The sequence below is a fragment of the Onychomys torridus genome, chromosome 4, assembly GCF_903995425.1.
Source record: "Onychomys torridus chromosome 4, mOncTor1.1, whole genome shotgun sequence".
In the NCBI taxonomy this organism is placed as follows: domain Eukaryota; kingdom Metazoa; phylum Chordata; class Mammalia; order Rodentia; family Cricetidae; genus Onychomys; species Onychomys torridus.
Genome location: NC_050446.1, coordinates 63,412,381 through 63,437,002, shown reverse-complemented (window position 1 = coordinate 63,437,002; position 24,622 = coordinate 63,412,381). Strand labels below are relative to the sequence as shown.

Genomic DNA, 24,622 nt, shown 5'->3' with positions numbered 1-24,622 from the left:
TGTTCTCATTCACTTTTGTATGATTTATCTTTAGAATAATAACTTTAAAACTATTCTGCTTTTTATATTCTTGCATTATAAAACTTCCCAACCTTTTGAAATGTTTGGAAGAATTTCAAACTATCACATCCTTTTATCCAAAAATGATCACATACTGTACTCATTCTACCCCTTATCTTCCATGTATAAATCCTCTACCTACTCATGTATTCATTTAACTTTGTTCAGTAGTAGATACATTTTCTCTTATTGTTTGTGGCCAAAGTTTAGTATGCAGGATTTACAATGACCATCCATTTATTGGAAAAGCATGACTGTCTTATTCTCCTCAAAGTGTCAAAAGTTTTCAAGTTCAATGATAAACACTTAAGGATAAATCAGCAAAGTCACTGCAAGGAAGAATTTGGCTTTCAGTTGTGTTTTCATGGTGTTATATGTTTCCGTCTCAAATAGATGAAAACTGGGAATATTGACACAAGCAACTTGGACTTCCTAAGGATTGTGTGACAAGAGTAGGAATATTAAGCAAAAAACAATATTTTCCATTTACACTAACTACATGTCATATTTAATAATAGTGATAAAGTAGTGGTAGACCATTATCTCATTTGCAAAACTTTGAATTTTGTTTATAAAAATTAAGTAAGAAAATGAGAACCCATTATGACTGAAACTCAAAATGTACAAATACTTTTTTTCAAAGGTGACAAAGCTAAACTATATTTTCATGATCATAAAATTAGCCCACAAAGTTCTTTTCTTTTTAATTATACTACATACTCACTATATAATGCATTTAAACATGTTTCCTCACCCATTTAAAAGAGTCTAGTACTATATACATAGGCTTTGACAAAACCCTACAGCCAGATCATTTTCTTGAAGACCAGGATGTATTATGTGACCTATATGTGCTTGACAGATATTGCCCTGAAAAGGTGCCATTGTTACAATATAAGAAATGGATAAGTCTAAAGTGTGCTTTCTGCTTTGGTTTTACTGTGTTTGATTATGGGAGGTGGGTGTGGGTGTGATATATATTGTAATATGTTCTGTGCACTTCAAACCATTTCAATGAAAACAGATGCTTCTAAATAGAGATATGCTTTTAAAAATGCTATCTAAAAACATTAGCATATGTTTTGTTTTCTAAATCTTTTTCATGCTTTAATGGCAAGTGTCATTATTACATTTGCAAGAGCAAATCATCAATATATGTTGTATTTGCATATGAAATTCCCAAATAAATAATAAATGGTATAAATAAGTAACATTTTAATTGGAAAAAGCCATCCATTTTATCCACATTTATTGAATTCCCCATATTAATGTACAGGTTAAATGAGAGATATTGGAAATTCACATATCTATCCAGATACTTACATTTTTCTTTGTTGTTTATTTTGATGTTTTGGAGTTGAATCTCTGGCTTCCTGCATGCTAGGAAATCAGTTTATCACGGTGTTACTTGTCAGCTCCTGCACACTTAAGCACCACCTCCCACAAAGCATCCTGAAACAGTGTAGCAGCCCTCCTATTTTTCTGTTGGAAAATTTTAAGCATTTAGTTTTCACTACTGAATGGAGCACAAAGTGGAATATATAGAAATGATAGAAATGTAGAGTTCACATATGGCATAATTAAAAATAAAAATAAATTATACAACAAAATATAGTCATTTTGCCTTGTCTAAAGGTACTTAAGCTTATTTAAATCACATATTCAGTGAAACAATGAAATTCTTGGATGTCAACTTTTTACTATCAAATAAGGTAATATGCCAATATGTATAATGCATACTGAAGCTAACTGAGCTAGTCAATAAAATGAAATAAAATGTAGGAAATAAGAGTAGATTTAACAAATAAATTCAGAAATCATTTTATTGCCAAAATATCTATACTGAAATGGAAAATATGCTAATATATCTGTAATTATTTTATATACTTTTATCACAGATGTCATTCTTAACAACCATGAGCTCTTTTGATAACTGTAGGCCACAGGCACATTTCAATGTTTTTCATTCAATATTTTGATCTTTTTTCTATGTAGTTAAATTTTTATGAGATAGGAACTCAAGTTCTTACACTGACAAAATAGTTAATTGCATGTGAAACAGAAAATCATTACTTTAAAAATATCTAAAATGAAAAATCAATTACTATTAGATTTACAATAGTACTTAAGATGATAGTCTTTATTAACTTTAACAATATTTTCTGTTACACTATCTTTTGTATTTAAAAGGATTTAATATTTTGCATTCAACTGGCATAGTAATATCATCCTAAAGCTAATGCAAAGAAGCATAGGGAATTATAAATTTGATATGTATCCAAAATAGAATTATGTGAAACATGATAAATTGGCATAAATTATAAATCTTTATAAAACAATAATGAAGGTATACTTGATTAAACTACTTATTTTATAGTCTAAATATTATGGATTTTTTTTCTATTTTGTAATGATGAAAAGCCAGGAAAAGTGATTCATGACAGCAACCCCAGTACTTTGGAAGCTGAGGCAGAATTGTGAGTTTGAAGCTACTAAGAGCTTCATAGTAAGACTTTGTTTCTAAGTAAATAAGTAAATGAATCAATAAACAAGTTGAAAGAATGTTTTCACTTCTCATAAAAGAAATGTAAACAATGAAAACATCAGAACTTGGTAAATAATTTTTTTTATAATTTTATTGATTTATTCGGAAGTTGAGTCTTGTTTGAAGTATGGATGGGGCTGGAGTGCCCTATGTAGATTCGTCAGACCTCAGAATTATGATAATCTGCTTACTTCTGCCTCCAGTTCTGAGATTAGTGGCCAGCAGCAATGCATCTCATTGGACACACTTTTTACATATTATATTAAGGAATAGTAACAAAATTTCAGATTTACAATGCAGTCATACAGATGACAGTACATGCACAAGAGGTCCTGGTATCACTCTCCAGGACTGAAATCTTCAGCATGTCTCCCAGTTCTGAGCCATCATTAATCACATTCACTTTATTGTTCCAAAATCTACAGAAAGAAGAAGACGAAAGGAAAAGCTCACTTTTCCCCCTGGGGTGTATGAACTGGGTGTTATGTAGAATTTCCAGCAATGACCATTTATCTAAAATGTAAATACATGATGATAGCAGTGAAGGTGAGAAAAGACAGCTTCAATTCTATCTTTACTACATGTCGACAGCTAGGAATCAGTATTTATTAATCAGCAGTTGTGTTCAGGTGTCCCAGCTCAGAAATCCACCTACTTCCTACTCATGTTCCCTAGTTAGGACTCTGAAGGTAGATCATAATGTAATATGGCTGATTTCTGTGGATTTCTCCGATGCCTTCATTAGAAAACACAGAGATATGTTAAATTATAGTGGAGGAGAATACTACAACAATCCACAAGATCCTATAACATTAATCCAGATATAATATTTTAGATAAGAGAAATGAAAATAAGCACTTTATAGAGTATTTTTATTTTATTTAAACAGAGAATTCTCAACAGAGGAAATTCAAATGGCTGAAAGACATTTAAGTAATTGCTCAACAGGCCTAATTATCCGGGATATGCAAATCAAAACGACTGAGATACCACCTTACTCCTGTCAGAATGGCTAAGATCAAAAATACAGAAGACAGCTTATGCTAGAGAGGATGTGGAACAAGGGGAAAATAAGCACTTTAGAATGATGAATCTTCATCATGTTCCTTCAGTATTTCATATTTAGTAACCGTTTTGAGGAATACTTTCACTTTTTAACTGTAATTATTAAAATGTTTATAGAATATTATATAGTTAGAGTATACATTAAATCCATTACATAGTGACAATAAGATTTTTTAAAGGTTTTATTCTATATTTAGGTGTATAAGTGCATGCATGTGGTGTTATGGATGGCAGAAGAGGACACCTGAGCATCTGGACCTGAAGGTACATGTGGTTGTGAGCAACCTCATGTGTGTGTGTGCAGAAAATACCCATCATCTAAAAAGGGGCATCAAGAGCTTTCAATGATGATCCAGCTACCCAAATTCTGATAATAACCTGCTCCAAATTAATAATAATAATAATGGTAAAAATAACAGGAATAAAGAATAAACAAAAAAAGACATGCAATAGTAACTCTCCAAAAATTCTATAAAGGTATAATAGGCATAAAGCAAAGTTGAAAATCATTAAGACAATTAATCTAGCCTGCCTAAAAGACTTAACAAATTGATGAGTTTAATATTTTTGTTTATGAGTTACATGGAGTAGATAAAATAGAGCTTAATATGCAGAAACTTCTTTGCCATATTCATTATAATATATCTATTAAATATTAGATATTAAATAAATACACACTTCATACAGCCATGTTATTTAGGAAGTAACAAAGTCTATTTTGCACAACTTTGTAACATTAAATGTGCTATCTAGAGAAGATTGATTCCTAAAACCAATAAACTCTTATCAGTTTAAATGTAATAAATAATTTATATAATATGATTGACTTTGTCGACATTAGAGACTTGTAGCAATTTATAATGAGGTTGTGCAATTATTTTTTTATTTTTTAAGTTTCACAATTTATTGTTTATCAGAGTCAGGAAATAAATGTGTAAAGCCTCACATTACCACCCTCAGCGTGATGAATTTCTAGTCTTTCAGAAACAGAAACAAATGCCAAATCCTTTTCTTGACATCACTACCTGTGGTAGTCAACCAGCACTCTCTGGGTCTGTGATTTTTCCATCATATACAGATGTTATTGTTGTGAAAATAGACCTTATTTCTTCTCAAACTATTTTTTAGTCTAACAGGCACATTGAAAATAAAGTGATCTCTCAGTTTTTATTTTATTCTATTCTGCCTGAAATAGCTGGAGAGGTTGTTTACTTTATAGATTTCATTATCATATTTTCCTTCTGATGTTACTCATTCTGCTACATTTTTGGAGTGTCTGTTGTCTACTTTGTCTGAGATTATTGGTGATTTACTCATTATTTTCTTTTACATCACCTGGAGTAGACTTTATAAAATTTATCATTTGGGTGATTGACATATATTTCTGCTGTCTTTATGTGGGCAAAAAGTAGGAACACACTGAATTCTGAAGTCTAACTTAGGAATCTATGAATACATGTGTTTATAACTGGCTAATTTCACTGATTTGAAATCATGTAAAAATTTCATAATGTTTTGCATACCTAAATCTCACTAACAAGTAATCATGTGTCTGAATTCATTTTATCCCTACACAAATCATTTTTAGGTAAGAACTTAATACTAAAACAGCAGGTTTAATTGTCTAAATATCAAGATGGAAATATCACCAGAAAGTCCCCTAAAAATACCAGAGAAGCTACACCCATGGACTCTTAGAAAAATTACTGTCTATGAAAGAACAACACAATAGACAAAGTAACACGGAAAGGGAGAATCTCATGGGGCCTCAAACATAGACAAAGAACTAGAGGTAACTAGGGAATGCTGAGAGCATGAGAAAAAGTATTTTCCAATGAAGAACACATTGTTATCCAATAGCAGGTGGTCAGCCATAAAATCATACAAGTAATTTCATCTAAACTGAACAAGTTGTGCATACATATATATATACATACATGCATAAATGTGTGTGTGTGTATTTGACAACAATAAAAGAAATAGAGGGTAAATTTGAATAATAGCCATATATAAGAATGGCTGGGGGGAGCAAAGGGGAGAAATAATTTAAATATATTATGATTTCAAAATAAAAATGTTTGAAAAGAATTTATTACTGCTATCTTTTTTCATAATGAATGAAGATTTACTCTTTGCTTTTACTTAAACCTTAAGTAACACAAGAAACATGCTGGTGTAGTCATTTGAATATCTGACAAAATAGATTTCAAATTAAAACTAATAAGAGGAGATATACTATACCCTGTATATTATCAAAAGAAGATCCACCAAGAAAATATTACAACTCTAAATATAATGAAACAAACACCAGGTCATCCAAGTTAATAAAAGAAACGCTACTGCAGCCACAGTCACATAACGACCTTTGCATAGTGAGAGTGGATGACTTCAATGTTCTTTAATGGCTTGCTAGTCCAGCCAGCTCCCAAACCACCACCCAGTGTTACTCAAAGAATGCTTCTCCAGAGCTGGGAGCTTAGAAAAGTTTCTTATCTATAACAAATTCACACAAGATCTGAGGGTTATTTTCCTTTGTATTTCTTCAACTATAATTCTTCTTTACAGCTCTAATTTTTCCTATTTCTAATTCCTTTTAAGATATATTTTTTTCAGGAGGCTTTTTAAATAATGAGACGAGTTACAAAGCTACTGCTGAAGACCATAGCACATTCCTTTAGTAAACAATAAGGGGCAGATCCCTTCACCATGGCAACACAAAGTTCCAAGGTTCCTGGTATAAGACTGTGACCAGAGGCCAGGGGCACAGTGCTCAGTAAGACAAGCCACTGAGGGATAGGTTTTTATCAGCCAGACTTGGCAAGTGAAGAATTGGCTTTTTTTTTTTTTAGGTTGATTTGTGTTAATAACCTTGGTTAGACATCTGGGACTTTTTCCTTCGGTGTATTTGTAAAGTTTTTATGGAAATCCATTTATGGAAACATTCAGTCTACTTTGAACTTGCTCTGAAGTAAAAATGAGGTACATGTGCATAATTTGTCCAGACTGGAGGGGAATTGTTGCTTTCTATGCTAGTTTGAGTTAAAGGAATAGAACAGGCTTTTAAATGTCTTACAGTCCTCATGGGAAAATAGATCTAGATATGAAGCAAATTCTAGTCTATTTTCTATATATCGAAATTATATAGCTTAATGAGAAGACATCTTCCTGATCATCTATAAATATATATATGCCCATAATATTGAGATTCAATCAAGAGATTACATATACATGTCACATGAAATTAGTGCAGGTATTGGGGAGATACCATAGCTATTTCTGCACATAGGAAATTACAGACAGAAGAAACAGTTTCAGAGTTGGTGATCCTGCAAGCCTCACCTGGAAAGAATTGTCCTCTATCAAAGAATCATTCCTCTGGTTGGGGGACATCTGAATTACCAGTTGCTATAAGTTGTATTTGCATCATAGCCCATAATAGCAATTGACAATATTCAACTTTTGCCAAAACACAGATCGCCCAGACATAATCTAAACTGGGAAATGCTGAAAGTAAATGGTATGAACTAAGCAGAACTGAAGGATAATAAAAAAACAACTCACACAAACACAAAATAAAATACCTTCTTCACAACAGATCATGAACCTTTTTCTAAAATTGTGTGTGTGTGTGTGTGTGTGTGTGTGTGTGTGTGTGTGTGTGTGTGTGTGCAGGAACAAGTATCCCCTAGCACTTCATTAGAGAACAGAAAACTACTTGAAAGGAATATGTTCTCTAATACCATAATGTGGGTTCCAGGGATAAAATAGAAGTCATCAGACTGACAAAAGTAGTTTTTCTCACTAGAAATTCTTAGAGAACAAGTGAAACTTATGTTACTAAATAGTTTTAAGAATCATTGAAATTAAGTCTATATATGAATGTCAGCAGTTAGTATATCAGAATAGGGGTTACAATAAAGCCAAAAGTATTAAATGTTATTTCAAGAATAATAGTTCATAATAAATATAGATGTGAAAATGAAGTGTTTATCTTATTTTATTTATTATTTATTATTTTTGGCTTTGCACAACAAGCTTTCCATGTATAGCTATGGAGCCTGTCCTGGGACTCAATATGTAGACTAGGCTGGCCATGAACTCACAGAGACACTGCAGCTCAAATTATGAGAATAAAGGCATGCACTGTCTTGCCAGGATTAAAACGAAGTACTTTTAGTTTGGTGATATATACATCACTTAACATACATGTTAACAGATGAATGTCTCCTAACATAACAAAGAAATGTTATTTTGTAGTAATCATTAGTATAGAAAAAGATATGATACATAGTTAAAGATGGATATATCTGCAAACTTAAAGACACAAAGTCTTATCTGTAATAAAAGTCGTATTATATTTTAGTAAATTATTTGCATAAGAATTTTCTCAGTGTTATTGTGACATCTTTGTTTCTTAGACTGTATACCATGGAATTAAATATGTGAGTCACAAGTGTATAGAAAAGAGAAAGCACTTTGTCAGTTCTACACAAAAACTAGTATTGCATCTAAAACATGTAATCATAGCTGATCCAAAAATAAAATCACAACTACAAGATGAGATGAACAGATGGAGAAGTCTTTGACCTGATTTGTGGCTAATGGCAACTTCAGGACTCTAGAGATGATTTTACTATAGGAAAAGACTATTAACAGGAATGGAACCAACACAAATATCACAGAACCTAGGAAAATCAACATCACATTCACCCCACAGGCTAGGTGAAGTACTGGTGGGATGTCACAGAAGTGATTGATTTGATTGCAACCACAAAACAAAAATGAGAAAATCTGTGATGTCTGCCGTACCTGTGCTGGAATTCCAATGATCAGGCAGCCAATCACTAGCTAAGCACACACCCTTTGGTTCATTGACTAGAGATTCAAAACAGATCTCTAAAGAGAAAAAGATGTCAAGAAAAAAAATGCATAGGGGGTCTGAAGAGCAGATATTAGTACAATAGACTGTGATTAATACAATGGTGCTATTGCCCAGTAGGATAAAGGAATACATGACAATCAAGAAGACAAATAGAAACCACTGGAAATGGGGAACATTTGAAAATCCCAGAAGAACCAACTCCCTCAGATTGGTTAGATTTCCTCCTTATGGATATTGTTGGTGGTTCATCTGTGAAGCAGATTCAGGCAGTATGAATTGTTTAATTACCCTTTTGGGTGAGAGGCTTTTACCCTAATATCCAGTCATCTAATTAGTTTTCATTATCTGACCCATTGTGTCTAATGTAAAATATTCCTGCTTATAAATTTTAGTTTTAGCTATTTTAGAACTTATGTATTATTCCTCTGTAGATTCCATAAAATATCTTCAAATTTTAATGTTAGCCTGCCTAAGTCTATAGCTGAGGCTATACTAAACAATGGTTCACACAGCAGAGAACTTGGCACCACTGGAGCTACTTCGGCTAAAAAAATATGAACACATTTGTATTATTTCTAATACCATTAGTTGTATATCCTGACAATGCTTTTATTGGGCTGATGAACTGGTTCAGCAGGTCAAAACACTGGCTATTTGTACAAAAGACCCTGGTTTTGTTACAAGCACCAGCATTCCAACCCACAACTTTAACTCCAATTTCTGGCTAACCTGAAATGTATATATTCAAGCAAATCACTTCTATTCATAAAATAGAATGAAAATTAAAAAGTTTACCAGAAAATCCATTTTTTACTTCATGTGAATTTTGTTTGATTTTTGGCAAACTATATCCTTAATATTTTATAAATATAATTTTTAAAAAATTTACCAGATATTTAAGATAAAATTGTCCTTACACTTACTTATCCATGTTATATTTAATTGATAATCACTGGCAAAAGAAAAATTTGTTTTCTTCAATGCTGTCTCACTGGATGGACAAACTATTCTCTAGTGCAGACCCTATACACTACAGTGGATGGCCAGAGCAAAACAAACACAAATCATTGGGGAAGTTCTTTGTACTGTAATGCTTTGTCACAGCATTTTTTAAAAATTATACAAGTCCTTCGCCTATGTATTATGTGTTCCAATTTTGAGTTTCCTGGGATTGCCTATGGTGAATATAGGTGTCTTTTTGATATGTTCTCTGGTTTCCCTTTGACTTGTTCCCTTCTCTTTGCTTGCTGACATTGTCCTATTCAGGTATGTTTTTTTTTTTTTATTTTATCATTTTTACTTTCATACTATTGTAGACATCTGGTGTTTTCTATGAGAGAAACAAAATGATATGGATTTGGTTGGAAGGAGTTCGGGGAAAGGAAAGTATAATCAGAATATAGTGTATGAAAAAAACAAATTTCAATGGAAAAGAAAATATAAAAATATAAAATAGTACACACCAATTTCTTAGCATAATATTGTTCATTTATTTCTTCACACATTTTATTATAATAGCTTTGTGATTAAAACTTTCAAAGTACTCCTTGTTAGGTAGTTTGAATATTACAAAACACTTTTTAATATATTTATTTTTATATGGATATTTGTGATTTAATTTTACATATCAGCCATGGGTTCCCCTGTCCTCCCCCTTCCCGCACCTGCCCCCGCCTTTCCCTCAGCAACTCCAAGCTCCCCCAATCCCATCTCCTCCAGGGCAAAGATTCGCGTGGGAATTCAGCTCAACCTGGTAGACTCAATCCAGGAAGGTCCACTCCCCTTCTTCCAGGCTGAGCAAAGTGTCCCCACATAAGCCCCAGGTTCCAAACAGCCAGCTCATGCACTAAGGATAGGTCCAGGTCCCACTGCCTGGGTGCCTCCCAAACAGTTCAAGCTATTCAATTCTCTTACTTATCCAGAAGGCCCAATCCAGTTGGGGGCTGCACAGCCTTTGGTTCATAATTCATGTGCTTCCATTAGTTTGGCTATATGTCCCTGTGTTTTTTCCTATCTTGGTCTCAACAATTCTTGCTCATACAATCGCTCCTCTTTCTTGACAATTGGACTCCTGGATCTCCACCTGGGGCCTGGCCAAGGATCTCTGCATCCACTTACATCAGTTATTCGATGAGAGTTCCAGCAGGACAGTTATGGTGTTTGGCCATCCAATCCCCAGACTAGGTCAGCTCTGGCTTTCTTCATGACCATTGCCAGTAGTCTACAGTGGAGGTATCATTGTGGATTTCTGGGGACCTCTCGAGCACTTTGTTTCTTTCTGTTCTCATGTGGTCTTCATTTATCATGGTCTGTTACTCCTTGTTCTCCCTTTCTGTTCTTGATCCAGCTGGTTTCTCCTGCTCCCCTAAGCTCTCTTTCCCTTGAACCTTGACCTTCATTACCCCACTCATGTCCATGTTGTTCATGTAGATCTCATCCCTTTCTCTGTCATTGAGTGATCCCTGTGTCTTTCCTAGGCTCCTGTTTTCTAGGTAGCCTCCCTGGAGTTGTATAGCAGTCTAGTCATCTTTGTTTTACATCTAGTATCCTCCTATCAGTGAGTACATACCATGTTTGTCCTTCTGAGTCTGGGTTACCTTACTCGGGATGATTTTTTTTTCTAGATCCATCCATTTGCCTGCAAACCTCATGATGTCATTGTTTTTCTCTGCTGAGAAGTACTCCATTGCATACATATTTTCTTTATCCATTCTTCAGTTGAAGGGCATCTAGGTTGTTTCCAGGTTCTGGCAATTACAAACAATGCTGATATGAACATAGTATGATTGAGCATTCCTTGGGTATATGCCCAAGAGTGCTATAGCTTGGTCTTGGGGGAGACGAATTCCCAATTTTCTAAGGAAGTGACATTGATTTCCAAAGTGGCTGTACAAGCTTGCATTCCCACCAGCAGTGGAGGAGAGTTCACCTTATTCCACATTCTCTCCAGCATAAGCTGTCTTCAGTGTTTTTGATCTTAGCCATTCTGACAGGTTTAAGGGGTTATCTCAGAGTCATTTTGATTTGCATTTCCTTGATGATTAGGGATGTTCAGCAATTCCTTAAATGTCTTTCAGCCATTTGAGCTTCCTCTGTTGAGAATTCTCTCTTTAGTTTTATAGCCCATTTCTTAATTGGACTGTTGGGCATTTTGATGTCTAATTTCTTGAGTTCTTTATATATTCTGGATATCAGTCCTCTGTCAGATGTGGGGTTATTAAAGACCTTTTCCCATTCTGTAGTCTGTTGCTTTGTCTTGTTGACCATGTCCTTTGCTCTACAAAAGCTTCTCAGTTTCAACAGGTCCCATTGATTGATTGTTTCTCTCAGTGTCTGTGCTACTGGTGTTGTGTTTAGGAAGTGATCTCCTGTGCCAATGCATTCAAGAGTACTTCCTACTTTCTCTTGCATTAGGTTCAGAGTAACTGGATTTATGTTGAGGTCTTTGATCCACTTGGACTTAAGTTTTGTTCATGGTGACCGACACGGATCTATTTGCAGCCTTCTACACATTGACATCCAGTTATGCCAGCACCATTTGTTGAAGATGCTTTCTTTTTTCCATTGTACAATCTTGGCTTCTTTGTCAAAAATTAGATGTTCATTGGTGTGTGGGTTAATATCAGGGTCTTCAATTCTATTCCATCGGTCCACATGTTGGTTTTTATGTCAGTACCAAGCTGTTTTTATTACTGTAGCTCTATAGTAGAGCTTGAGATCAGGGATCATGATGCCTCCAGAGGTTGTTTCATTGTACAGGATTCTTTTGGCTATCCTGGGTGTTTTGTTTTTTCCATATGAATTTGAGTATTATTCTTTCCAGGTCTGAGAAGAATTATGTTGGTATTTTTATGGAGATTGCATTGAATCTGTAGATTGCTTTTGGTAAGATCACCAATTTTACTATGTTAATCCTGCCTATCCAGGTGGTGGTGGTGGCAGCGCATGCCTTTAATCCCAGCACTTGGGAGGCATAGGCAGGCAGATCTCTGTGATTTTGAGGCCAGCCTGGTCTACCAAGTGAGTTCCAGGAAAGGCGCAAAGCTACACAGAGAAACACTGTCCTGAAAAACCAAACAAACAAACAAACAAAAAAACAATTAATGCTTCTTGAAAATCACTTGAAATTATTGAATGCTATGAACATCAGTATAAATCCTCCTAAACTCTAACTACTAAAATTTCTTTTGCTCATGAAAATATCTTAAATACGTGGTTAATAAAAATAAATACATTTTCAATAATATTTGAACTTTTTTATTTAACCTATTTTACAAGTATTTGCCATTCAAAAATATATGTACTTATCATAATAAAAAATCAGAAACCACATCATATAAGCCAAAGGTGTGTAAGGTTAAAAAAAGATAAAAACCCCCAAATACCATTGAGTTCATTTTGTGTTGGCCATCCACTGCTTGCCCGTAAATTTGGTTTGTATATCAGGTGAGATTCCACTGGTGAAAACTAATTCTTTGTGAGTGGTTATAATGAGTTGGAGATAGCTTCCAGGTTAAGGATAGGGGCCTGTGTCTATTTCTTCCGTCACATCTTGCTTAAACTGTAAAGGCACTGTGAAAGCTGCCACAGTTTCTATGAATTTCTGTGCATTACTCCTGCTGTACATTCATGCCTCATTTCCATGGTGTCCTCTAACCACATTGATCTTACACTCTTTTCACATTCTCTTCTGCAAATTCCCTGAGTCTTGACGGGAAGGATTTGATAGAGACATCCCATTTAGGAATGAATGGAGAATGATCTCTTACCCACCGAACCATCTTATCAAGTGTACATTACTACTTTGTTTCATTTTTTTTATGTGCTAGATTTCATGATTCTGTAGTGTGAACTTTGTTGAAAACCATGTCTGTTGAAATGTTGGAAAGCTGGATAAATTGATACTAAATATATCATCAAGACACTGTTGCACAGTCTAAAAGCACTTGGGAAAAATTTTATTATAGTTCTTACTGAATTCTATACATATTAATTATATATTGAAATATTTCTCTCATGGTCATTTTAGATGTGACATGTCCAGAAGTTCTCAGAATTCTGAGATACAGCTTATTAGTAATAACTATTTCATTAACTCATTTAATAATGCATTCAACATACATTGACATTGAAATACTCCTGGTAATTCTGTTAAATGCTGAAAGAAAAAGTACTACCAAATTTAGGATAATGATTTATTAAATTAGTTAAATAATCTATCTTATCATCTATAACACATTACAAACTATGAATTATATTCAAATTTTTATCACAGAGTATGTGATCCACATTGTATGTTATTCATATTAAAATACCTTGTCCATTTTATATTTCATTGAATGCAGACAGAAAATATGTATAGGCTATTTCAAAACAGAATATGTATCAAGCTATTATTCAAAATAACAACAGCATTTCAGAACAATTAAATCATTAGTATTTTGAAGATATGATGAAAAATTGTCCTATTTCTTCAGTAACTGAGTAAGAAACAAATCAATCATTTGTTCCAGAGCTCTAGTATTATTTTCTAAGTAACAGTTTTCTCAGTGCAGCAATCACGTCCTTGTTCCTAAGGCTGTATATCAGAGGGTTGAACATGGGGGTCACAATGGTATAGAATAGTGAAAGCAGTTTATCGGTTCCTGGAGAATGTGTGGACTTTGGCCTCAAGTAGGTAATAGTAGCTGATCCAAAAAACAAAAACACCACAATCAAATGAGAAGAACACGTGGAGAAGGCTTTTGCCCGTCCTGTGGCTGTTGGTAACTTCAGAATGGTGGCAATGATTTTGGTATAAGAAGCAAGGATCAACATAAAAGGAAAAGCAACAAAGAGCATAGCCACTAAGTAGACAGACAGCTCATTAACAGAAGTGTCCCCACAGGCTAACTTGAGAATGGGTGGTAAGTCACAGAAGAAGTGGTTGATTTGGTTAGAACTGCAAAAGTGTAGAGAGAATATCTGACACGTTTGTCCTATCTGAACTGGGATGCCACCAAGCCAGGAGCCTGCTGCCAACTGAGTACATTTTGTTGGGTTCATGACCAAGGGATAGTGCAGAGGGTTGCAGATAGCCACATAGCGGTCATAGGACATCACAGCCAGAAGGAAGCATTCAGTGGCTCCCAGCATAAGGAAGAAACACATTTGTGTGGCACAGTTCAGCACAGAAATGCTTCTCTCTTGAGTAGCAATGTTGAACAGAATTCTAGGAAGAGTGACTGATACATAACAGATTTCCAGGGAAGAAAAGTTTGCCAAGAAAAAGTACATGGGCTTCCGTAGTGCTGGATCAATTTTAGTTATCACAATTATGAAGCTATTTCCAATCAAAATAATCAGGTACATTATGGAGAACATTCCAAACAAAAACGCTTGGAGGTTGGGAAGGTCAGAAAATCCCAGGAGGAGAAAATATGTCACAGTAGAAGCATTGTCCTCTTTGATTTCTGTGTATTTCATCTGTAGGAATGATTCAAGCAAAAATGCAAAATATTTCCTTGTCCTTGGATTTTTTATCCATTCTAAAGTAGTAGTAACACACTTTTAAATTTTCCAGTGTCTATGAAGAAAAGTTATTATATATGCTCCAAAAGTTTAAAGATCACTTTTTGCTTAAAAGCATATAAAATTTTTTTCCAGTAAACTGTGTTGTATTATTTTCTTGGTTTTTGGTGGTAAGCCTTGACATCTTAATTTTCTTCTCTTAATCTAAAAATGCAACCTCTGTTTATATATCTTTGAATAATTAATCTGTTCCTCAGATTATATATTTCTACTTAAGTTGCTGTTCTATGGCCATTAATTCAAGATTAGTATTAATATATGACTAAATATTCTTAAAGACATTCAAAGTTCTCTTCTGGTAGAATACTTTAACATGCAGAAGTGCTTTCTATTTTCATTTTATAGTTCTGTTTATGGATCATTTTAATATGAAATTAGTTAATTGCAGGGCGCAGTATAAGATGGGATGTCATTCATTATTATTCTGAGTTTTCAGTTCAGGATAAACTTTTGAAATTGGAAGTCATGAATTTTCATCACATTTTCAGGTTCACATAACATTTATATAAAACTCAAGATGGAGTAAACACTGCCACATCATCTTTTCTAGAGGGAATTCAGGCATTTGGAGTTGTCTATTCAGCATCTATGGTCCAGAAGTAGGTTTTCTAAGTAGAGTCTACATTCTTTTATTGTGTCTACACTTCTACTGCAGGGAAGGAGCATTACAGCAGCTCATCCTGAACATTTCCTAGATATTTCCATAATCCCAATTATGCTGATCTTGTTGAGTATCTCTGTTCTACTCAGTCTACTTCATTGCATACATTTTTGTAGGAACAGATGTGATCACATTGGCATGCTCATTTTCATATATATTATTTTCTATGTTTAGACATGTAATTATTAAATTTTATTTTATTTTAACAAAAATTATAAATTGCTTGAAATTGAATAAACTTTTTTCTAAAAAGCTATCAATACACTCACCACATTATTTGAAATTAATATATTACTGTGCCAAATATTTCCCTACTCTTCTCATTTCCTTACCTTTCTTCACTCTACCCCATTAATGTTTTTGTCTTCATTTGATAGCAGTTGCATTTTTTTACATAATTTCTTTGGCTCTGAAATAACTGAATACAAGTGTAGGAATTATAGTTTTCTACTCTTATAGAAACCATTCATTATGTCATTCTCTTGATATTTATTGACCAATTCACAAATTTAGATTTACCTAAAGACATTGGACAAATTGCAGCAAAAAGGAGGCTGACCTCAAACTATGATTTAAAAGATGTTCATGGCTGATATTCAAGAGTTCACATTCAAAATATTGACACCAAATGGGAATGAGTAAAGATATTCAGGAACCATGCACTACAGAATCATTTTATGATGATCAAACGTTAAAAAGAATTTCTTTTCCATTTTTACTTCTCCATATTGAATATTAAAATACTACAAAATACTACTTAATAAAATAAAATTTCAAAAAACTTTCAGCAAAATATAGACTTCAATGATAATTTAGTATTATATTGTGAATATGCTTTAAATGAATATATACAATGAAGAGGAACTGCCAGATAAAACCTAACATTTGTAAGCTATAATTCCAAGGAAAAAAGCTACAAGGGAGTATTTCTAAAAACAAATTATTTAATTAATTAATTAAATCTAAGTATCATTTATAGAGACATCAACCGAAAAAGAAATGAAAAACCATTGTTTCAATTATTTCATGTTAGATTCATAAGCATTATGCATGCTGTATTTGGTTGGATAAATACTTCTCTCAAAAATTGTTACCTAAGATTGAAAATGTAGTAATGCAAAAGCCCTGATATAACAGATTTCTACATCAATGTCTAATCGTATTTCCAATCTACTACAAAGCATTATCAAGTGTTTTACTTCTTCCATAGCTGCAGGAAATGTTATTGATTTTTGTTGTTTTCTCTTTAGGGGAGGGCACATCTCAAATTTTTATTTATAAACTATCTAGAGTTTTATTCATTTTGGGGGAATTCACGATTTAAATCTACATGTAAAGAAGGTGTTGGTGTTATAGTAGCCTATCCATATCATATGTATCTAATTTTTCTGTGATGCTGCAGATGTTGCCCTGGGCTCACACATGCTAGGCAAACATTCTGTTACCCTCTTATTCCCTGAGCACCAGTGCCTGAAAGATTTGGCCTCTAAAAATCTTGGCAGTTATTGTTATTGTTTCAACTGTTGAAAACTTTAGAAAACAAAATTTAACCTCTGAGAAAGAAAACCCCTAGCATTTTTGGAAATATGGGCACTTTTATTTTATTCAATTACTGCATGCATGTTTTACTGTCATCTTTGAAAGAACTGCTTCTCCTACAGTTATCCTGATCTTAACTATCACATTGAACATGAAAGAGTACACCATGCTTCTACTTCTCTGACCAAGTTTATCAAAAAAAGACATAAATGTTGGAAAAGCATGTATAGTGATGTGAATTCAGAAAGGTTTTTCACTGGGCAAATTGCCTAAAGATACATGTAAATATAATATTTGTAATATATAAATCTGTAATATTTTAATATTCACTTACAGAATTTAATTATTAACTACTAGGTAAACCTTTGACTATAGTAGGTGGCAAATATGTTTTAATGATGCTCATTCTTGATCATCTTAAATGTAGATTTATTTTATGAGCTATGAGCTCCAACTAATTCATGTAAAGCAAATGTATACATGAATAACTGAAATGAAAGCTTTATAGAATATAAATAATACATATAAATGCATAAAATATGCCAAAATATTAATAGAAGTTAGCACATAAGAAGATGTGTACATATTGATATTTTTGCTCTTTAATATATTGGCTTTTTATACAGAAGCATATTTTACATTTTGTTCTTCTTAGATCTATGTGATAAAACATCAGAAAAGTTAAAAATATTGAAATTATATTTGAAATAAAAAAACATTATATAAAAATTTGTTTTCAACTACTTTGCTCAAATCCCTGTAATGGATGGTATTTTTAAAAGGGAAACAAATTCTATGTATATTTGATATGAGTCAAATGTAATTTGAGCTTATATTTGTAATGTTAAGTTAAATATGAATCTTACCTTTATTGATTAGTAAAAGAAAATAAGTAAACCTGGTTTTTAAGGCTTAAACACTTCCTTTATGTTTAACAGGCATAACATATTCAAGGATTTATTGTACTGTCAAACGTACTGTGCTGTTTAAGAAGGAAATGTTCTCTACTCTTGGGATAAGTTCCTTCCCCATGATACATTCTAATTGAAGAAAACTATTTGCCCCTCCACTAAAAGTTAAATATAAGAAAATATGAATGAAAAGAGAAAAATAAAATGAAAACTATTCCTTTTGGACATTCTGGTTTGTTTTTCACTTTTGTGATTATCAAGAAAAATGAATATTGAGAGAATCAGCAATTGCCAATTATATCTCTGTGTGTTCATGTGTATTTGTGTTTTACACTTGTCCCTATATTGCATCATATTTTGGCCACTGTATCAGTGATATCAAGGAAGAGTAAGAAGATTATTGATGCTGACATAGACACAATGCATATTGATGATCTTATATTTACTCATACTTACATTGTTATGCATGTAAAATATATATAGGGTGTGGCTGGTTTTGTGAAAAATGAATGAGAATGCTTTTATATAAAGTTCAGTTTTCTTCACTAATTTAATGTATTTTATATCTCAACAGGAATTTTTTTAAGTAATGAGTTTGTCAATATTCATAGTAAAACTACTTGCCGATATTCTTAGTATTTATTTATTTTTTAGTTCTTCTCTCATATTCACATTTGAATAACATTTATTTTGTTTAATAGTATCATTTGCCAGACAGAAAAATTCATGTATAAACAAACATGCACTGTTAACACACACACACATTCATCCATAATGAAACTACAAACACCCCAATGATAATGTTAAGTCATTATGTATGTAGCTACATAGAATAAACTGCTTAGTACGTATGAGGATCTTATTAAGAATCTCATCGCTACAAAAACAAACAAACAAGGAATATAATACAAAATACCTTGGGGTAACACTAGCTAAACAGCTGAAAGCCCTATTTGACAAGAACTGGAAATCTTTGAAAAAAGAAATTGAAGAAGGTATTAAAAATGCAAAGATCTTCCATGCTCATGGAGAGGTAGAACCAACATAATACAAATGGCAAGCTTACCAAATCAATATACAGATTCAATGCAATCGCTATCAAAATCCCAACACAATTCTTCACAGAACTCAAAAGAACAATACTCAACTTCAGATGGAAAAACAAAAAACCCAAGTCAGTTAAAGCAATCTTACAATAGAGCAACTTCTAGAGGCATCACCGTTCCTGACCTCAAGCTCTACTATATAGCTGTAGTAATAAAAGCAGCTTGGTATTGGTATAAAATCAGAAATGTGCATTAATAGAATAGAATTAACAACCCTGACATTAATCCACACACCTATGAAGTCAAAATAGTACAATAGAAAAAAAAAGCATCTCCAACAAATGACGCTGGCATAACTGAATGTCAAAATGTAGATGATTGCAAATAGATCCATATATATCACCATGCACAAAACTCAAGTCCAAGTGGACCAAAGAGCTCAACATATATCCAGTTATACTGAACCTAATAGAAGAGAAAGTAGGAAGTAGGCTAGAGAGGATTGGCACAGGAGATCACTTCATAAATATAACATCAGTAGCATAGACATTGAAAGCAACAATTAATAAATGGGACATCCTGAAACCGAGAAACTTCTGTGAGGCAAAGAACACTGTGAATAAGACAAAAGGACAGCCTACAGAATGGGAAAAGATCTTCACCAACCCTACATCTGACAGAGGGCTGATCTCCAAAATATATAAAGAAATCAAGAAACTAGACATCATAATACAAAACAAAGCAGTTAAAAATGAGTTTCAGATCTAAATGGAGAATTCTCAACATAAGAATCTCAAATGGGGCCAGGGAGTGGTGGCGCATGCCTTTAATCCCAGCACTCGGGAGGCAGAGCCAGGAGGATCTCTGTGAGTTCGAGGCCAACCTGGGCTACCAAGTGAGTTCCAGAAAAGGCGCAAAGCTACACAGAGAAACCCTGTCTCGAAAAAAACAAACAAACAAACAAACAAAAACAAAACAAACAAAAAAAAGGAAGAATCTCAAATGCCTGAAAGACATTTAAGGAAATGAAAATCAAAATGACTAGGAGATACCATCTCATACCTGTCAGAATGGCTAAGATCAAAAACATTGATGATAGCTAAAGTTGGAGAGGATGTGGAACAAGGGGAACACTCCTCCACTGTTAGTGGGAATGTCAATTTGTACAGCTGCTTTAAAAATCAGTATGGCAACTTCTCAGATAATTGGGAATCAATCTACCTCGAGACTCAAAGATACCACTCTGGGGCATATACCCAAGGAATCACACCACAAGAACACTTGCTCAGCTATGTTTGTAACAGCATTATTCATAATAGCCAAAACCTGGACACAACCTAGATGCCTCTCAACTGAAGAATGAATAAAGAAAATGTGGTACATATACACAGTGGAATATTACTCAGCTCCTGAAAACAATGATATCATGAAATTTGCAGGCAAATGGATGAAACTAGAAAATATTATCTTGAGTGAGGTAACCGAGATTCAGAAAAACAAATATGATATGTACTCAATCATAAGTGGATACTAGATGTAAAGCAAAGCATAATGAGACTATAACCCACAGCTCCAGAGAAGCTAGGAAACAAGGATGACCCTAAGAGGAACACATGGATCACCTTTGGAAGGGGAAACAGATGAGGTCTCCATGATTAAACTGGGGATGGGTGGGTGCATTAGAGGGGAGGAGATTGGGGAATGAGAACACAAGGGAATGGGATGGTTGAGCTGATGGAGGGTAGGAATTGGAAGGCAATAAGTAAGACATTATTGGGTAAGAGATGCTAGGGAAATTCACAGAAACACACCCAAGATTAGACTACTAGCAATAGTGGAGAGGGTGCCTGAACTAGACTACCTCAGTAATAAGATTGGTGAATATCCTAACTATCATCATAGAACCTTCATCCAGTAACTGATCAAAGAAGATGAAGAGATCCACAAACAAACACCAGGCCAAGCTCAGGAATCTAGTCAAAGAGAAGGAAAAGAGATTTGATGAGTAAAGGAGGAGGGATCACAATGGGGGAATCAACATAGACAACTGAACAAACCTGATAGAAACTCATGAACTTTAGAGCAACAACTGTCAAACCTGCTTGGGACCTGACTAGGCCCTCTGCATAAGGAGACAATTGTTTAGCTTGTTTTGTTTGAGTGGCCCCTGGCAATGGGATCAGGAATATCACATGCATGAGCTGGAATTTTGGAGCCCATTACCTGTGGTGGGACCACTTGCCTAGCCTTGATGCAGGGGGAAGGGGTTTGGTCTTTCCTCAGCTGAATGTACTAGGCTTTGCTGACTCCTCATGAGAGGCTTTATCTTTCTGCAGGAGGGGATGAGGGGGAGAGTCAGGGGTGAATAAGATGGAGATCTGTGGTTAGTATGCAAAATGAATTTTTAAAAATTATATAAATGAAAAAACTAGCAAGTAAACCTTGGGCTCTTATGCTGAAAATTAGCTCTTTGGAGAGTTACTTTTAAGCCAAGTGCATGATTTTATGCATATATTTCAACCAATGTCTATTTCCTACTGAAATACATGCTTATTGTTGATGGGATAAAGACTGATCCAAAGCAACTTGTGAGAGAAAAAGACTTTATTTCATTGTCAGCTCATCTAGTAGTCCATGAAGGAAGAAAGTTTGGGTAGGGATTTAAGCTGGAATTTGGAGCCAGGAAATCCCACTAATAGATGTACTTCCTATGATTTGTTCATGTACTTAGGTAATGCCCATGTCATCTGGGTAACAGATGGCTGGAACATCTTAAATCAGTAAGAAATTAAGAAAATGCCCCACAGATATACCCAGGGTCCCTCCTAATGGAGGGAATTCCTCAATCAAGTTTCCACTTTTGAAATGAATGAAACTAGTTTGTGGCAAGCTGATAAAAACTAAACAACAAATCTATATTCTTTAAAAAAAAATTCCCACCCTAACCTAACACTGTAGTTTAAAAGAGAATTACATAATTTGGGAAAATATACATCATCTCTGCTGCTTGTGATTTGAGATTAGAACTATCAGATATTCCTGTAGCCATTGTGTTTACATCATGGATTCTAAACCACTAGACTAGTAACCATGATGAATTGCTTTCTTTTATAAACTGTACATTTGAAAGTTAATACTGGTTATTTGGTAGTGGATACAGAACTGTTCTTCAACTTAAACAAGTAAACTTTTATTTGGAAATAAGTACCTTTGTAAAAATAAAAAAAAATGGGTAAATGAGAATAGTTGTGTAAATGTTATACACAAATAAATATAAAACCATATCTTCCAATTTGTCATGCTAAATTCCAGTTAATTCTTTGAATTATAACTACCTCACTGTCATTATGTTTTTAAATAATAATATAACATCTACAAGATTCAATGAATAGACACAGCAGGTTTTGGGCCAACATACAACTAGCAGCATTTTAAAGACTATAGAGATGCTTTTACATTAGTAGAAAATTATTAACATAAATTGAAACAGGACAAAAAATACAACATCATGGAATACCACCATCTCATCCACAAAGATGTCCATACATAGCAAGTGAATCAGGGAGGGGGCAATAACACAGAAGAAGGACTGGTTGGGTAGGAATTAGAAAAGGACCAACAAAACATCTGCAAACCAGCCCCATGTAAGCAGGACTCTACTGACCTAAAAGCCCACTATTAGCTAGATGCACAGGCTAGACACTAGTCACTAGAGATTATCAAAGAGGGCTATAGAAGGCCATGTAGCAGTATGAAGAGAGTAGCATGTTATGACACCCAGGATAAGAGTGTCCCTGTATCACAGGTAGGTAAAGTGACATTTAGTCATTATACATTAGACATTTAGACATTAGTGTAGACACCCATTCTCTTATCTTCTAAGTAAGAATTTTCTCAGTGCAGCAATCACATCCTTGTTCCTAAGGCTGTATATCAGGGGGTTGAACATAGGGGTCAAAATGGTGTAGAACAGAGAGAGTAGTTTGTCAGTTCCTGGAGAATGTGTGGACTTTGGCCTCAAGTAGGTAACAGTAGCTGATCCAAAAAACAAAAACACCACAAGCAAATGGGAAGAACACGTGGAGAAGGCTTTTGCACGTCCTGTGGCTGTTGGTAACTTCAGAATGGTGACAATGATTTTGGTATAAGAAGCAAGGATCAACATAAAAGGGACTGCAGCAAAGAGAACAGCCACCAAGTAGACAGACAGCTCATTAACAGAAGTGTCCCCACAGGCTAACTTGAGAATGGGTGGTAAGTCACAGAAGAAGTGGTTGATTTGGTTAGAACTGCAAAAGTGCAGAGAGAATATCTGGCACGTTTGTCCTATCTGAACTGGGATGCCACCAAGCCAGGAGCCTGCTGCCAACTGAGTACATTTTGTTGGGTTCATGACCAAGGGATAGTGCAGAGGGTTGCAGATAGCCACATAGCGATCATAAGACATCACAGCCAGAAGGAAACATTCAGTGGCTCCCAGCATAAGGAAGAAGCAGGTTTGTGTGGCACAGGCCACCTTGGATATACTTCTATTCTGAGTACCAATGTTGAACAGAATTCTGGGAAGAGTGACTGATACATAACAGATTTCCAGAGAAGAAAAGTTTGCCAGGAAAAAATACATGGGCTTTTGTAGTGCTGGGTCGAGTCTGGTTATCACAATTATGAAGCTATTTCCAACTAGGATAATTAAGTAAACTATGGAGAACATTCCAAACAGAAACCCCTGGAGGTTGGGCAGGTCTGAGAATCCCAGAAGGATGAATTGTGTGACTGTGGAGACATTGTCCACTGACCTGATCTTTGTGTGTTCCATGCTTGGAGGTGTTTCATTCAAAAGTGAAAGTCGTGTTACTACATTTGATTTTCTGATGCAACATAAAACCTACTGATACCACACTCCAAACTGTAATTTTCTAAAAGAATAAAAAAGATAAACCCATACATCTTACGCATTCTCTTAAATATTGAAGTGTTTTTCTTGCCAATCAGGATATCTAGAAAAAATTCAGTATTTTTATTTGCTTATTTGTACTATTATCATTTTTGCTGTCTTGCATTATTATGCACATCAGTTTAAATTTTCTTCTCAATATTCAAAATGCAAAATTTGAGTTAATATTGTTAAACATGTATCCTTTATTTTTCTTTTATTTATTTTTTATTTAATTCAATCCACTCCTCTCTTTCTGTTCATAATGGTGGAAGTCTCCCATGGGTATGATTCTTTCTTTCAATTGAGTTTTTTTCTGTGCTCAATATTTTGTTTTATGATGGATAGCCTGAAATTAATAAATAATACTTGAGTGAAATTCAAAAAGTCCTAAAAAGGTACACTGATAA

General features: G+C 34.2%; 2 protein-coding genes and 1 pseudogene across 2 annotated transcripts; all 3 read right to left on the bottom strand.

Moving 5' to 3' along the window:
- Window positions 1-8,022: 8,022 nt before the first annotated feature.
- On the bottom strand, window positions 8,023-8,542 carry LOC118581795 (annotated as a pseudogene).
- A 5,533-nt stretch (window positions 8,543-14,075) lies between these two features.
- On the bottom strand, window positions 14,076-15,026 carry LOC118582841 (olfactory receptor 10AG1-like). Its single transcript, XM_036185964.1, has one exon. It carries the CDS (start codon window positions 15,015-15,017, stop codon window positions 14,076-14,078), a length of 942 nt encoding a protein of 313 aa, XP_036041857.1. The 5' UTR covers window positions 15,018-15,026.
- Window positions 15,027-23,150: 8,124 nt separating this feature from the next.
- LOC118582873 (olfactory receptor 10AG1-like) lies at window positions 23,151-24,119 on the bottom strand. The gene has a single exon (XM_036186012.1). It carries the CDS (start codon window positions 24,093-24,095, stop codon window positions 23,151-23,153), a length of 945 nt encoding a protein of 314 aa, XP_036041905.1. The 5' UTR covers window positions 24,096-24,119.
- Between the last annotated feature and the right edge of the window lie 503 nt (window positions 24,120-24,622).

What these genes read in the sequence shown, in the direction of transcription:
- LOC118582841 (XM_036185964.1), bottom strand. Translation starts at nt 15,017, where the DNA reads ATGAAATACACAGAAATCAAAGAGGACAATGCTTCTACTGTGACATAT.
- LOC118582873 (XM_036186012.1), bottom strand. Translation starts at nt 24,095, where the DNA reads ATGGAACACACAAAGATCAGGTCAGTGGACAATGTCTCCACAGTCACA.